The sequence below is a fragment of the Zootoca vivipara genome, chromosome 14 (assembly GCF_963506605.1).
Source record: "Zootoca vivipara chromosome 14, rZooViv1.1, whole genome shotgun sequence".
Lineage (NCBI taxonomy): Eukaryota > Metazoa > Chordata > Lepidosauria > Squamata > Lacertidae > Zootoca > Zootoca vivipara.
Genome location: NC_083289.1, coordinates 25511619 through 25528994, shown reverse-complemented (window position 1 = coordinate 25528994; position 17376 = coordinate 25511619). Strand labels below are relative to the sequence as shown.

General features: G+C 46.7%; 1 protein-coding gene across 1 annotated transcript in view; it reads right to left on the bottom strand.

The window, feature by feature from the left end:
* Nucleotides 1-15404, bottom strand: part of MAP2K1 (mitogen-activated protein kinase kinase 1) — a 40204-nt gene extending 24800 nt beyond the window's left edge. The window contains exon 1 of the mRNA XM_035131171.2: nucleotides 15024-15404. Within this exon, the coding sequence (XP_034987062.1) occupies nucleotides 15024-15103 (80 nt within the window). The 5' untranslated portion in view covers nucleotides 15104-15404. The remainder of the gene's footprint in view (nucleotides 1-15023) is intronic.
* Between the last annotated feature and the right edge of the window lie 1972 nt (nucleotides 15405-17376).

Sequence of the window (17376 nt, the reverse complement as noted above, 5' to 3'; positions counted from 1 at the left end):
TGTATTGTGGTTTTGCTAGTCGCAGGGAGGGGCAAATATATTAGCGGGATACTGAAAACACACACATTCTAGAAATCCTCTTTAGCCACCTCACTTCCTGCAAGTTTCAGAGATTCCGGCAGCTTTTGCCAACGCGCTTCCAAGCATCTATCTGCAACCACAAGACCTGGAGACTTTACCTCTCTTCTAACTGGAAGCTGAAATTGTCAGGAATCTGAAAACCAGCTGAGCCCAATACCGCATTCTGCTTGCCTCCTTTCCCCCTCCCCAGAACTGGAGCACATGCAGAACTTGCATGTTTGGTGGCGGCGGATGCAACATGAACAGGAAAAGGAAGAATTTGTGCATAAGAACATCTAGCTGGATTCAAGCCAGCCACCCCTTTGGGACAGGAAACGGAGTTAATATTTGACTCAACTCTTCCATTGTCCGTGTGGTCCCGTTGACTCAGCAGTGCTAACTCATGTTCCAGTGAGCAATCACTACCTCTGCAGAAAGGGTTCTCGGATTCAGTGAGGGGGGCAGATAGAATGTGCAATCATACCCTGCAGAGCTTGTGTAAATATTTCAGATGCGTATCTGTGCCAATTCAAAGGCAATTACATAACCATGGGCACGCTGTATGGAAGCTTCTTGCTTGCGCTTCTCCCTCGCCCACCCTTCCTACATAAATAAAACGTGTCTGCTCACTGAAAGGAAACCAAGGAAACACAAGAGGGCAGCTTCCCTTCCAGAATCCACACCGATCGCCAACACCTCTGGTTGCTACAAGTCATTTCCTGCCGATTTTGAACTGACTCCCTTTTACCAAGTACACCACTCATCTAAAAGCCACTTGATTTGCTAAGCACCCAAGTGAGCCCTGCCAGCAACGAAACAGCGGCCAGCTTGCATTTCCCTTCATCCATGAAGTTTGGAGGATGTATCAACAAAGAACTATGCTCAAATGAAGAGGATGTGGCTAAGCAAGGGCTGAATCTGTCTGCATGTGCGGAACAATAATCAGTGTTAGAAACTCAGATATATAAGCTAATTGTCAAAAGGCAACTTAAACGTGGGTTACAGTCACCACAACAGAATGTCTAGGCACCATTTATTTTTACAATGAAATATTATTGTTCTTGTTGTTGTTATTATCATTATTATTAATTTCATTTCTATACCGCTTCATATTTTAAAGGGAAAAAATCTCAAAGCAGTTTACAACACACTAAAACATCAGATAAAGCAATCCAGAATAAAACAAATTCAAGCTTCAAGGAAAACATTTCAGATCCTTCACAAAGTGACATTTTGCTTTCCCCATATTTCATTACCTACTTAATTTATATATAGCTGCCCCATAGCAGAAGTACTATGGGAAGCCAATGTGGTGTAGTGGTTAGAGTGTCGGACTAGGACCTGGGAGATCAGGGTTCAAATTCCCACTCAGTCAGGAAGCTCACTGTGTGTCACTTAGTCAAAGGCTATTAATCTACCAAAGCCCATCTAGTCCAGCATCCTGTTCATACAGTGGCCAACCAGATGCCCCAATGGGAAACCTCCAGGCATTCTCCCTGATTGTGAAACCCAGCAAATGGGCTTCTTCAGAGGCATATCCCTTATATACCCACTGTGGTCTGCAGGACAGCTTCTCCTTTTAGTAATCTGCTTTGAGGTTTTTGTTGTTGTTTAGTCGCGTCCGGCTCTTTGTGACCCCATGGACCAGAGCATGCCAGGCACTCCTGTCTCCCACTGCCTCCCGCATTTTGGTCAAACTCGTGTTCGTAGCTTTGAGAACACTGTCCAACCATCTCGTCCTCTGTCGTCCCCTTCTCCTAGTGCCCTCCATCTTTCCCAGCATCAGGGTCTTTTCCAGGGAGTCTTCTCTTCTCATGAGGTGGCCAAAGTATTGGAGCCTCAGCTTTACGATCTGTCCTTCCAGTGAGCACTCAGGGCTGATTTCCTTCAGAATTGATAGGTTTGATCTTCTTGCAGTCCATGGGACTCTCAAGAGTCTCATGAGGCTTTTACAGGTTGTGAAATAAAATAAATAAATAAAAGTCCCAAAGATCTCCGAAACCCGCTCCACAATAACTCTGAGCAGGGCTTTCAGTGTGGCTGTCCCTGTTCAGTTGTCGTGACTAGTAGCTAGCTAACCTCTGGCCAGAAGTGAACCCAGTAGCGGCAAATCGGTTGCAAGCTCCGACTGCCAACATGTGTTTCCCAAGTTTTCAGACTAGCACATTTCACAAACAAAAAGGGAGTGATTGCATTCTATGCAATGGCATAGAATGGTAGGGTTTATGCAACATACATGAACTGCCTATAATAGCCATGTTCCACCTGCCACATGACTCTCCTCCTGTTACAATAGAAAGATGGGAAACCGAACATCTCCTGAAACAGGAAATCTGCATCTATTTCAGGCCTGGGACACAAAGAATGCAAGAGGATTGTGTTTTCCTAGCCAACCCCCCCCCCCAATTAAAACAAAGAAACAGAGTTTCTCTCTCACAGCCCCTGCAAAACAACCAATGCATCAGCTAAAAGAAAGAAGAGGCACAGGTGGAAACAGCTGCCTTCTACCCCTTTATCCCAACAGTCAGAAAACAAAATTAGAAGCGGCTCTCATTAAGAGGAGGAGCAGAGCACTTGTCTTATCGCACGGCAGTAAATATTTGCATGTCAGTGCAATCTGATTATTCACTTCCTGCCCTGGAAGTTTTCTGACAGGGCAGGAGAGCAGAATAAGCAGCTCAGGCTTCTGAAAGAGCATCCGCTGGCAGGGCCCACCTGGTCAGCTGAACTCCTTGGCTCAGAGCCAGCTGAGCTAGGACCCGGGAGCTTCCACAGCAAAAGATCAGGTGGCGCCAGAGACAGAATATCCTGGTCAAATGACAAGAGCCATGCGAGAAAAATTGCCAGCACCATTCGCAGAGATTTGCGCAGATACATTTGACCCATGCTGCACATTTAAAACGCTTCATTCTAAACTGTTTGTTTTGACCACTGTAGGTTGAAAATGCAATGCAATTCCAGGTCAGAATGCCAATTTATTTACAGATAATATGTGCATTTATGAAATAAAATAAACTTCTACTGTAAGTTGCGGTGTGTGTGTGTGTGTGTGTGTGTGAGAGAGAGAGAGAGAGAGAGAGAGAGAGAGAGAGAGAGAGAGAGAGAGAGAGAGAGAGAGAGAGAAACAGCTACGTGGTTCTTGTGCTGAATCTAGTTTCGGGGGATGCACCATTTCTCAGGTTTCTGCTCTGGCAGAGAGAGAAGCAAATAACAGCAAGCCATATCCGCCACACAGAGTGCAGGGTGGTTGCCTTCAAGCAGGAGTAGGATGGAACATAGGGATAAAGGGAGGAACCCACATTCCACAAATTCCGCAATTAAGCAAGCCATTCTAAGGGCCTAAGCAGATTACTGCCCACCCCCTCAAGATAAGAAGCAAAACAGGCCTTTCCCAGTTATGCCTTTGTTATTCAACAGTTAGAACAACATGCTAGGCCATGGGTGGGGACCGTCAGGCTCGGGAATCGAATGGAACCCCCAGATCTCTTGAGCTGGTCTCTAGAACTCTCTCCGGACCACACCTCTCCCTAACCACACCCCCTTTCCCCTAGCTTCGATAGACATGCTCCTTGAGTGGCCATACAAGTTGGTGGCCATCACTGCCTCGTGTGGTCAATTTTACATCATGCCTGCAGTTTGCTCTTTAAAGATACAGTATATATATATATTGTCATGGTTAATTGCATGAATCGTATCATGTCTAACTGCGTTTCAAATCTACTGGCACAGATTTGGGGGTACAGGCGTAAAGGCACGAGTGCTCATCTAAAGCACCTACGCACCTGTCTGTTTTTGAAAAGGTAGGAGGTGTTTGACAGTACAATTTGCATGAACAATTGCAACTGGGAAAATTGCTGGTGCGGGAGAGTGAAAACTCTGAAATTCTTCAGAGAGCTCCATGCATCTTGAAAAGCAATACATGCTTGCTTCCACATGGTGGCTGAAACAAGAGGGCAAAGTAATTTTTAATTGCTTTTCAAGAGCAGCATCTCAAGAAATACCGGTAACAGAAGCCAGCTCAGCCTTGAGGAGCCTGGGAAACTCCCTTATACCAGGGTACTATCTGACTGGCAGCAGCCCTCAAGGATCTCAGACACAGATAGATCTTTCTGATCTTTTGCTTCCTTGTTCTCTTCACTGGCATTCCTGGGCAGAGACATTCCTAGCAACCTTGACAAGGAGCTGTACTGGCACCACTACCCGGGGAAAAAAATCACTTTACTGCAATAGCCACCAGCTGAGCAAGTCCCACATAAGCACCAAGACTCTCCTGAGGCCACCTCCTTCTCCTCCTCTTCCAGGGTCCCCTCCCCCCATCCATCTGGGTACACACAGCAGCAACGCAGCTCCCTAGGCTGTGCTCTCACCTAGCAGCAAGCAGGGGTGGGCAGACAAGCAGGGCCTACTCAGGCTCCTACCACCTGGGCTCTCTGACATTTTTGATGCTAGTGCAGTGGGCAAATGTATTGATGAACACATTGATAGGTAGCCTATATGTGAGAGCTGTAAAAAGCGTGTGAAAGGATATTGTTAGGAGAATCTGCTTATTCTATGTGTCAAGAAGGTTTGTGCAGGAAAAATCTCAGGCTTGGACCAGCTTGATAGAAAGCAGACAATGAATTCTTCCTGCTGAATCAGGCACCCAAGCTCTGATAATGCAGGCATGCTTTCCCTCCAAGAACATTGCTTAATTTCTACACCTGCATCAAGCTAATGATGATGATGATAATAATAATAATAATTTATTTATACCCCGTCCATCTGGCTGGGTTTCCCCAGCCACTCTGGGTGGCTTCCAACAGAAATATTAAAATACACTAATTTCTTAAAGATTAAAAGCTTCCCTAATTCCCTTCCCTAAGGCAAGGGAATGCCTCTATATGAGCCTCTATAAGTTACTGTATAGGCCTGTGGACTCCACTTTTTTTGATTCCCCAGCAACCACTGTTGCGACCAAATAAAAGCTGTCTTGGAACATTACCATCTGGATGGCTCAGTTGGTTAGAATGTGGTGCTGATAATGCCAAGGTTGCAGGTTCGGTCCTGGCTGCATATTCCTACATTGCAGGGGATTGGACTAGACAATCCTCAGGGTCCCTTCCAACTCTACAATTCTATCACAACTGGAGTGTTTAACTGCAGGAAATCCACTACACTAGCATGTAGGCATTTAAATGTCTACTCTGACGATGTACAGCTGACTCTTTAACATTTTCATTTTGGCTCCTAGGAATTTGAAGCATTCCCCCCCCCCCCCGACTTGCTTCACAGGAGAATCTCCTCTAGAGATTGAAGATTAAGCTAATCAGCTTCCTGGAGCCCTCCTTGCCCCTGACATTAGTGCGTGCGCACACACACTCCTGATGGAATGTCTAAGAAGTGATGAAATCTCTCAGAGAGGCCATAAATCGTGTCGCAGTCACAGAGGAATGCCAGCCAACAACGTTCCAAAGGAATTTGCTCTTTTCCTGTTCAGACAGGGCTGTGAGAGTAGGAGAGAGACCTTCCGTCCATCCGAGAGCAGATGTTTGCTAGGAATTTCTGAGCGGCAAATGGTCCCTTTCCCCCTTCGAACAGCTGCTGCTTTGCTGCAGGGTTACAGCCAGCAAAGACTTTTGGCATGCGATTCTCGGCGGCAACGTGTCCTCGGATGCAACCCTTTTGCGGTTGGGGTGAGGAAGGGAGGGAAATTTGCCTGCTTGGAAGGCAGGGGGAAAGTTCACCATTCAGTTCCAATAATAACATTAATCGGAGAGCACTTGCACAAAGAATGCTTCCCTTCCTGACAGACTCAACCAAAGTCTTTGATGCTGCCTTTTGCCAACCTGGTGCCTCCCCTCCAGATGTTTGGGATGAGAACTCCCATCAGCGCCAGAGTTGTCCTCCCAAACATCTGAGGGGCACCAGGTTGGCAAGGCTGCCTTGCTTAGCATATGAATAAAAACAGAACAGAATCTTCTGGAGCTGACAGAAGCCAGCACCGCAGAAGACGTTTTGCCAAAAGAAAGTGGTTTTTGGCCAGAGAAATTAGCCACAAGAGAAACCACCGCATACCAGATGTCAGGAGAATACCACCAGCAATGGAGAGGTTGCTGCTTTGGGGTCCTGCTGTGGAGTTTCCAGAAACATCTGTCTGGCTGCTGTCAGGAGTGGAAGAGAATGCTAGGCGAAAGCAATCTTTTGCCCATTGCAGAAAGACTTCCCTCACACTTATCAGTCACTTTCCCTGGACTGGATGTGGGTAGAGCAGCCTGGACCTACCACACTGTGTGTGTGTGTGTGTGTGTGTGTGTGTGTGTGTGTGTGATATGTGCGAGTTTTAAAAAAAATGACAACAAAGACACACACAGCAGGATTGCACTTGCAACTTCCTGCAGCTGCCCACACCTGCAACACTCTTTAAAAATTCCAAATGTGCCCTCACATCCCTGGAGGGTTGGCTGACTGCCTCTTTGCACTGCCTCATCCTGAGTCAAACTGTTTTGCTACCTAGCCCAACGCTGCCTACACTGACTGGCAGTGGCCCTTCAAGGGTTCAGACCTCCCCAGTCCTATCTGGAGATACTGGCGTGAAATCTCACGAATGCAAAGCATGTGCTATATCAGGATGATCTGACACTTCCTAAAAAGTCCTCTGCAGTGTTCAAAACTCCCGTTGTTCTAGGCGTATTTTGCAACAGGGAATTTCATTAGCTGGAGCAGTTTCTGAGCTCTGGGCGCAGTACTGCGCCTAAGATTTCAGATTAAAACTGCAGAGTGGAAGGAAAGGAGGGCCTTTTTCTGTCTCCCCGCTTCCAGCTCTTCTCTGAAGACTGGAGAAGAGACCCTCTTAATAATAGTAGGGGGTGGGCAGGAGAAGGACTAGACCACGTGAAAAATGAACATAATATTTTAGCTGCAGTTCATTCATTTTCAGCTTTGTATTCTTGTTATAAAAAAATGTGCCTAGACATTCCGTTCTTGCACCCATAACCTAGGTTTAAGGTGCCATTTAGCTCCTAGCTTTCATATCTCAGTTGCTAACACTGGTCCTCTGTATCTAAAAATGTGTCCTTAACTCCCATCACTGGATTTCCTTCCAGTTTAACAACATGAAAATGCATCAAAATGGTTCATGTTATCACACAGCATCTTTTTGTATCCAAATTTCAAACACAAATCTTTTCTCAGTCTGTACAGCATGAGACTCTTAATCTCAGGGTCATGGGTTCGAGGCCTATGTTGGGCAAAAGATTCCTGCACTGCAGGGGGTGGACTAGATGACCCTTGTGGTCCCTTCCAACTCTACAATTCCATGATTCTATGAATGGCCTTGCCTGCAGGCTGAACCCAGGAACCCTTGCACCCAAGGGAAGCAACATGCTCCCAGAGAATCCAGAACTTGTCTTAGAGGTTACCCTGGTGAATGATGCCTGGAGGTGATCCCCCCCCCATCTCTCTTTGCATCCTCACCAACATACAGTACAGTAATTAATTGCTCATAAATTTCATTTTAAAAGAATCTCATGTGACAACACATACAAGGGTTAAGAAACACTGCCAACACACTTTTCCGTGTACATTTCTACCTAGCTCTTTATAATTATAATGGATACTGATGAGAATATTTTATTTCTCCTGGGGGTAGATTGGAAAGCTGGCTCACCAATCTGTGCTTGGAACTGAATAGGGATTTAAGGTGGATTTGAATAGTACATTTAATAACAAACAGTTCCACCATTAGCTTGGAATTATGCTAAATTCATAATGCCCTGCTCGCAAAGTACACCCTGGCACAACCAGGGTGGACTGGTTAACATATTATCAGTAGGGAATGGGAAAGGAGACTGTTTTAAACAAACTAGATGGATTCCCCCCCCCCCCAAAAAAAGCAACAAGCACTTAGAAGACAAAAATGTAAGTGAGGCCATTTTAGAGACCGGAGATATAGAAAAGAGAGACTGTAATTTTAGTAAATGGACTCATTTGGCACCTGAAGAATTAACCAATGTATTATAAGCATAAGCTTTCTATGAACTAAAGTACACTCTATCAGATGCATGATGTGTTAATCTCAGGGCAGCTCTCTTCTCTCTCTCTCTCTCTCTCTCTCTCTCTCTCTCTCTGTGTGTGTGTGTGTGTGTGTGTGTGCCACCCACCCACCTATCCACACTCACACCCACAGCCACACCACTAGGGACTAAGAAGACCCATGTTCAGATCCTCACACAGCTACAAAGCCCACTAGGCAGCTATGGGTAGGTCACAATCTCTCAGCATGTCCAGCCGCACAGGGGTGTTGTGAAGATACAAAGCTAAGGGAAACTTATAGCTTCTCGTTTTTTAAAACAACAACAACAACAACTGTGTTGATACTGCTTGGAAGTAGTCCAGACTCCAGACCCACCAGCTGAAGACCAATGAGCTAGACTGACCAGTGATCCGACCTGGCAGAAAACAACTTCCTATATTCCTACTGTCAGGGGTTGTTGCGACTACTCCAGAGTAACGACCTTCCACATGCTTGTCCTTTAACAGTCTTTATTGGTGCACTCTATTTACAGTGTAACGGGGTGTTGGAAACATGTCTGCTCATTCCGATCCAGAATCCGGCACTGCCCCTTTTCATGATTTTTCCCAACATAATAGCCTCGGGACAGCGAATCTCCTCCCCTTTCTCCTCCTCCGTAATTCCGGAAACGGGGGAAAAGGTCTACGCTCCGTGCTTTCCCTTTCCCCCCTTTCCGCCTCTCTCTCTTCCTGCCTGTGGAGCCGGGGCTGTGGAGCCGAGACCACTCTGCCAGAGAGAGTGACCATGCTGCCAGAGAGAGGCACTCTCTCTCTGCTTCCTGACTAGCCTCTTCAGAGTCCGCGCTTCCATCGCTGCTTGGGGAGGAGCTACTCCTGATGAGAGGGGGAGGTTCTCTATACTCTCTCCCCCTTACACCTATGTACCATGGTTAGTGTTCCAGGATGTTTGGAATTGCAGTCCAATTACATCTGGAAGGCACCAGGTTGGCCACCTTGCTAACACCCAGATCCCGTGCCCTTCGCCGGAGGCACAAGGCCTCTTCTGAAGCAATAGCCGCCTCTCTGAGAGCTGCTTGCAAGGCACATACTTCCCATCTAAGACAAAAATATATTTATGGAGGAACAGAAGAACAGGCGTGCATAGAAAAAGCATTAAGAACAAAATGATGTTGGGAGCAACAACAAAAATGTTATATAATAGAGCGGTACCAACATAGAAAGGAGACGTTGGGAGCTGGCCTAGTTTTATCTCTGGCGTTACCAACTCTGAGCTGCATAATTAAAGCTCTCCAAATAAAATCAACATATTCCTATCCAATGTCTACACTAAGCAGCCTTCCCCAACATGGTGCCCTTCAGACGTTTTGGACTACAACTCCCAGCAGCCTCAGCAGCCCGCTGCTGCACACCAGATTGGGAAAGGCTGGTCTAAAGAACGGAAAATACTTTCTTTCCCTCCTGAATGAAGCATACCATGAAAATGATTTTTAAAAGGCACCACTGGTGTGGCGAGAGGGACCCAGGTGGCGCTGTGGTTAAACCACTGAGCCTAGGGCTTGCTGATCAGAAGGTCGGCGGTTCGAATCCCTGTGACGGGGTGAGCTCCCGTTGCTTGGTCCCAGCTCCTGCCAACCTAGCAGTTCGAAAGCACGTCAAAATGCAAGTAGATAAATAGGAACCGCTATAGTGGGAAGGTAAACGGTGTTTCCATGTGCTGCTCTGGTTTGCCAGAAGCGGCTTTGTCATGCTGGCCACATGACCTGGAAGCTATACACCGGCTCCCTCGGCCAATAATGCGAAGATGAACGCGCAACCCCAGAGTCAGTCACGACTGGACCTAATGGTCAGGGGTCCCTTTAACTTTACTGGTGTGGCGGTCACAAATTTGGCAAGTTAAAATGCAGGGCCACCCTTCCAACATCTTGACACCAGAAGTAAAAAAAAAGCATTTACCTCCTGTGATTGTTAACCTGGCACTGGCTAATTTTATCAGCTAGGAAAGGTAAGCATCCAACAAGCAAGCACGATGTCTCAACCCTCTAAGCAACTTATCAACAACCTCAGGCTGTTCAAGCTAAAAATAATTCATAACAGGGCCAGACGGTGTTCTAGTTGCATCTTTCTCAGATTCTGTCAAAGCTATGCCAGAGCTGACATGAGTGATCTCATCTGCAGAAGGCACCTATAGGCCTTTGAGAGTTAAACAGGTTGATCCATTGGGCCTCTGCAGCACAGGCCTTTCACCACTGAGAAGGGCTGCATTTGCTGGCATTGTGCAGAATCAATGGTGGTGGTGAAGCGAGCTTTCTCCACAGCAGTAGTATAAGCTCTAAAATGGGCTCTAATCTGTGCTTGAGCGTATTCCCTTTTAGTTTTCCACCATCTGCTCTCCAACAGTCAACCTTGCAGTTTCATTGATATGGTGCAGAGCTAAAAACCATTTAGCTAAATTTACTCTATGGCTTGGCCAATAACATTAGGAAGCAGTCGTTCCAACGACCCAGGTTACCTCCTGATCCAGGGGTAGGCTATGGCCCTGGTAAGACTGCTGGCCAAATCTGTGGGAAGTTCTGAAGCTCTAACAGTCTTCAGGGTCAAACCATCAAAATGGTCCTCCATATCTATGGAGCTTAATTACAGCAGACAGCCCAGACCTGATCAAATAGTGATTTGTTCATGACAACAGTCATTACTAGTACCCACAGACTGCCACACCTGGTAGGGACGTGGAAAAGGGCCTTCTTGGTGGCTGCTCCCAAACTCTGGAACGCCCCCCCTGCAAAACCTAGACTGGCTCCCTCCTTGTTGTCCTTCCACCAGCAGGTGAAAACCTCCTTGTTCCCGCAGGCTTTTGGAATTGACTGCTTTTAATGAAACGGCTGCTGACGTGCTGTTTTTATTGTAACCGTTTGTAAATTTTAATCACGATTTTATATATGTGTATAGTTTTCATTCTATTAATGTTTAATTGCTTTTTAATGATTGCTTTTCCTATGTTTTTAGCGACTGTAGCTTTTATCTGTAAGCTGCCTTGAGTCTCGTCAGGGGGAAAGGTGGGGTACAAATAAATATGTAACAACAACAACAATAGGCACAGACACTCAGAACCAAACAATTCCTGAAGTGGGTATCTGACAAAGGAGATGGGTTATAGAACTGCACCTCAAGCAATGGCTCATGTGACACCCCGATCTGAGAGACTCAGTCTGAACCCCTTAAGCAAACCAGGTCTCTTTTATACATTCCGCACCAGCATTTTCCAGGTAGACATAATGCATTGTATGAAGAATTCTTTTAAAGAGACTAAAGGTAAAAAGGTAAAGGGGCCCCTGACCATCAGGTCCAGTCGTTTCCAACTGTGGGGTTGCGGCGCTCATCTCGCTCTATAGGCCGAGGGAGCCAGCGTTTGTCCGCAGACAACTTCCGGGTCATGTGGCCAGCATAACAAAGCTGCTTCTGGTGAACCAGAGCAGCACATGGAAATGCCGTTTACCTGCCCGCCGGAGCGGTCCCTATTTATCTACTTGCACTTTGACGTGCTTTCAAACTGCTAGGTGGGCAGGAGCTGGGACCGAGCAACGGAAGCTCACCCCATTGCAGGGATTCGAACCGCCGACCTTCTGATCAGCAAGCCCTAGACTCTGTGGTTTAACCCACAGCGCCACCTGGGTCCCTTAAAAAGGTAAAGGGACTATATATCAACAATGTCTACCGGTCAGCCGTGATAGACAGGTAGATTGCCAGGGTGTCCCAGGTTGATCGCGGGATATTTGAAAGTGTTCACCTGGTTGCTCCTGAGAGCGATCTCCATGCCCCCTGCCCCTGGTGCTAATTAGCATCGCTGCTGAGACAGCTTGTATTTCCTCCATCAACAAGTGTAGTATTCCCTTCCTAAAAAAAGCTAATCAACTCTGACATCTCCCCCTAAAAAAAAGCTCAACAACTCCGGTCCCCACCCCCCAAAAAGCTCAAGAACTATTGGCAATGACAATTGGTAGACCACTGCCAGTTTTATTATACTGGGAGTAGATTGCATTCTCTAGAGAGTTGGGCGTGCCTGCTATATATAATTTGCACTGGGTGGCTACAAGTTCTAAAGTTCTGAGAAATTGAGAAAAATGTTTCTCTATCCACTCCATGTATCTTACCTATTCTATCCTACACAATGCATCATTTTATAAACCTCTCTTATGACTTCTGTTTAGCCTCCCCCCAAATTAATATGTCCAACATTATTTAGCCCTTCTGCATTGGAAAAGTGCTCCAACCTCTTAAGGGTGTTGGTTGCCATCTTTTGCACCTCTTTCTAGAACTAAGATATCCTCATTTGAGAGCAGACAACCAGACCTGCACACAGAATTCCAAACAGTGTTTTCATCCCGCTTCCTAATACTTCCCAGCACAGAATTTGTCTCACTCATTTCAGCCGGGTACCAAATTAGCACTCTCACTGAGCTATCCACCGTGTCCCCAATACTGTATCTCTTTCAAGGTCAGGCACCACCAGAGCCCATCAGTGTATCTGAATGGGCATCACTTTGCAATTAACTTACACTTAACCTCATTTGCCATTTTGTTACCCACTCACACAATACAGACAGATCATCCTGGAGCTTTCCAGATCCAGATTCTGCTTGGGTTTTCACCATCCTGAGCAATCTGCTGACATTTGCAAACCTGGCCATCCCAAACATCACCCAAATGACTACAGACCATTTAAGAATGTTAAATTAGCACCAGCTTCTTACAGAAGCTCAGCACTTCCTTCCTTCATTGTGAAACCTACCGTACTTTTGCCTTCTACTTCCTCATCCTACCCTAGTAACTAACTGATAAGAGGTCCTACCCTTTTTATCTCATGTCTGCTGAGCTTACTTAGCAGCCTGAGTTTGCACACAGGTTGAGTCAGAACCTATGTTCAATTCTCAATAGCATTTGGCCATTTCCAGAAGACTGATTCATCGTTCCATTGACCGTAGCACAATTTTTGCCACTGTGATTGCTTGTGGAAGTATTTTGAAGGGGGAAATGGCACACCAGAAACAGTCTGTCCACCCACCCATGTGGATTTTTAAAGTAAATATTGTTATTTGCAGCTGTTTAATTTTTTATTTTGAATAGCCAGTCACCTTGATGATTATCTATATATATATATTTATTTTTAAATGGTATTGTATGTTTTAACATTGAAAAATGCCTGGATAGTTTATGATATGGTGGTAGAGATAGACCTTTACAAACAAATAAGAATATATATATACATATCTACCCTGCCTTTTTCTGAGGGGAACCTCTCACTTCAAAGAGTCATGTGGATATCCAATGATAAACATTTTTCTACATATACAGGAATCGTTAAAAAATGGACTCGAGGATATAAAAACATTATGTGGGTGGTTATGACCAACAGCAATTCATGTACACGTATGAAAAATGGAAAAGGATTACAGGATCCTGACAAAGCAACAGCAGAACTCTCACTTTAGGAAAGGATGAATCAATCCATTTCTGGGCAGTGTTACTTTTGCATGATTCTGTTGTGTAGGCCTACAGTTTCTACATCAACCTGCGATTAAGAAAAACTAAAGGAAAACTGTATTAAAAGTACATACTTTTAAAATTGCATTTTACTTTTAACCTTGCATTTCTAAATGTAGGTATATAGGTTTTTGACCCTGGGACTATGAGAGAGCATTCAGAAAGTACAAAAGCCAGTTGATAAATTCCAATTAGAATGCCCCCCCAAAAAAAAATTCCCATCGGTCCTGAAAGTGTAAGTTTGTATCAGTTTGTATCTGAGTTTAGAAATACTGTACAATATCGGATTCCGTTAATTCCATTGCGTACATCTCAGCACTGCAATGGAGAGGAAATTGGGGACCTGTTGTACTTGTATTATTCATTCCCCCACCCTTCACTAGGCAGAGGGCTTCAATACAGAACTTTCCAGGCACTCAGAGTTGTCAATTCACAGGTAATCCTGACGATCAAAGGCAATAGTTTTGATTAATGCAAACATCTTGGTACCATTTCAAATGAGAGGCTAAGGCAATGAGCTGCTTGCTGTTTCATCCCACACTCCACCCTTCATCCCCAGCGCCTGGATTGTGATGTGCAAACACAAGAACATCTTCAGATCTGTTATCTGGAGATGTCAGAGAACATGCACTTCGTTAGAATAGCTTGTAGTCAGCATAGCAACAACAGCACAGTATGGCGATTCCGTGGGGTTATGCAAACATATTATTGCAGGTGTCTTACTTTCGCGTTTAAGTAGCATTTCCTGCAAACAATTAATGCAGTTTTGGCGGCCACAAAACTGTCACTGCAGACTGGAGCCGGAGGGTGTGGAAAGGCTCTGCCAACTCACAAATAAATTTTAAAAAGTGTCTATTTTTTACAGGCGCTGCTTTTAGCGATGTAGCAGCTACAAAACATTCCGGGAAGTCCGCTACAACGGTCTTCAGCAGAGAAACCTGTAGCTAGGCTGAAATAGCGAGTCCTCCTTGCACTAGGGCAGTTTACAACTTAATCTCCAGCCATAATTTTCTCTTTAGAGAGAATAAAGTGGTTTAATGAGCGCAGATTCCGAGTTGTCAGTAGTCCATTCACTCATTTCCTCCCTTTCTTTGAAACGACCCCTACACACGAGCCCTAACGCACAAGCATATTTCTGTGCTCTTCAGCCTACAGTTTCGAACAACCACTTTAAAAGCAACTAAGAATGCGAAAGGAAACGAGGGGGCTCCTGGATTTCCGCCGGGCGTCTTTCCCCACCCCTCCAAGTTCCCCCAGCGCCCCCATCTTCCACCGAAGTCCGGGGAAAGAAGACGAAACCCTCCCAAGGGGACGGCGCGCTCCGAGGGCAGGAAAGCGCAAGGGCGGCCCGGCGAGGGAATCCAGCCCGGTCGCGCTCCGCTTGCCTCCCCCTCCGTCCCCACAGCCTGACTCACTCGGCCGCGCTGGTCCCGTTGATGGCGGAGCCGTCGGGCGCGGGGTGGAGCTGGATGGGCATGGGCTTCTTCTTCGGCATGGTCTCTCTCGCGCGCTCCGAGGAGATTGGCTGCAAAAGCGCCGCCGCGCTGCCTCTGCCCGCCGAGCCCCGCGCTCGGTCCTCTTGCCTTGCGCTGGGCGCGCGCGCTCCCTCCTCGAGGCTCGGAAGCCGAGCGGAGGAGCCCGGGGCAAAGCAGGCGCCGGCTCGCTCTGCGCCTTCCGAGGTTCTTCTGGGAAGCTGCCTGGGCGCTCCGCCACCTTCTGGGCGGCGTTTACTGCGGCTGCAGCTCCTGTGCCGAGGCGAGCGCTCGCCTCCTGGGCGCTTTAAAGAACAAGGCGGGGAGAGAAGCGCCTCAGCGGCGCGAGAGGGCGGAGGGTCCTCCCCCGACGAGCGAAGGGATCCGGATTAGCTCAGGGCGCATGTGCCCAGAGCCGTGCGCATGGACGTTGCACAGGGGTGAAGCTTCCCTCCCCTTACTTTGCCCGGAATGCGTGGGAAATTGCGGCAAGGAGGGGCCGCGAAAGGCGCGCTCCGGGGCCAGAGCAGCCCGGGAAGAGCCGGTGCAGCTGAGCGGCAGACCTCGCATGCAAAACGGGACAGAGGTTCAATTCCCCCACCCCCACCATCTCCTGGGGTGCTTCCTATCGTTCCCAGTAATCAGCGTTGACAATACTGAGTTAATGAAAAATGAATCAATTAATGAATACTGAGTTACAAGTACCCGGAACAAGGCAAGTTGTTTCTGGGACAAGAACAGCGGCAAATAGTCTCAGGTTCAATCCCCGGCGTGTCCAGGAAGGGTTTGAAAAACCCTCGTGCCTGAAACCTTAGAGTCATCTGCTGCCAGTAGACAGTATAGACAGCGCTGTATGGACCAGTGATCTGGCTCGTTTCTCAGTTAGATTCTTGGATTCCTATAATTTCCTTTATTATAGGAGACTTAAAGTAAGGCGCATCAGCTGTGCTTCTTTGCTGTTGTGTTTTCTTCGGTGGCACAAATTGACTTGGCAGCACCAATCACAGCTCTAGAACAGGGGTGGCCAACTCCCAAGAGACTGCGATCTACTTACAGAATTAAAAACTTGCTGTGATCTACCCCCTTTTGTGGGGTTCAGGTCAAAGTTGTTGAGCTTTTTGGGGAGGAGGAAGACCCGTTTTTAAGGCATTCATATAAAAGTTGTTGTTGAGCTTTTTTAGGGAGAAGGAAAGTGTCATGGGGGGGTACAGGGCAAAAAATGAGCTTTTTTAGGGGAGCCAAAGTTGTTGAGCTTCTTTGGGGAGAGCCAGTGATCTGCCATTGATCTACCACAGGCGTCCAGTGATCTACTGGTAGATCACGATCTACTTGTTGGACGTGCCTGCTCTAGAACATTACGTGAACTGGAGCTGCTCTGCAGAGGTGCTTTCCCCCTTAGGGTCTAAGGAGGGGGTCGCTTGAGGGTGAACAGCTGGATGTCAATGAGCTGTGGAATGGGTTGCACACACTCAGAAGGATCTCTGGTACAGTTTGGGAGTACTGCTCCCTACCGTAGATCCAGGAGGCTCAAGAAGCCTCAGTGCCCAAATAAATGTATTTTGTCAACTCAGGCTGATTTGCCCCCTGTGGCCTCTCCTGTATTATCCATGCTTCTGGTTGGACTACTTAAAACACACTTTCTGGGGTTGAATCCTCCTGTTCCTCCTCTGATGAGAAGTCCAATGCCTGAAGCATGACAGGAATGCCCTTTTCAGGGAGACTTTGCTATTGTTTGGGCCATAGCCAAATATCTTCAAGATTTTAAGAACAAGAAGAGTCTGGCTGCTAGATCAGGCCAAAGGGGACACATCTACAGTAGTCCAGCACTCTGTTCTCAGAGGCTAACCAAAGGGAAGCCCACAAGCAGAACCTGAGTACAACAGTATTCTCCCTACTTAGAATCATAGAGTTGGAAGAGACCACAAGGGCCATCCAGTCCAACCCCCTGCCAAGCAGGAAACACCATCAAAGCATTCCTGACATATGCATGTCAAGCCTCTGCTTAAAGACCTCAAAAGAAGGAGACTCCACCACACTCCTTGGCAGCAAGTTCCACTGCTGAACAGCTCTTACTGTCAGGAAGTTCTTCCTAATGTTTAGGTGGAATCTTCTTTCTTGTAGTTTGAATCCATTGCTCCGTGTCCGCTTCTCTGGAGCAGCAGAAAACAACCTTTCACCCTCCTCCATATGGCATCCTTTTATATATTTGAACATGGCTATCATATCACCCCTTAACCTTCTCTTCTCCAGGCTAAACATACCCAGCTCCCTAAGCCGTTCCTCATAAGGCATTGTT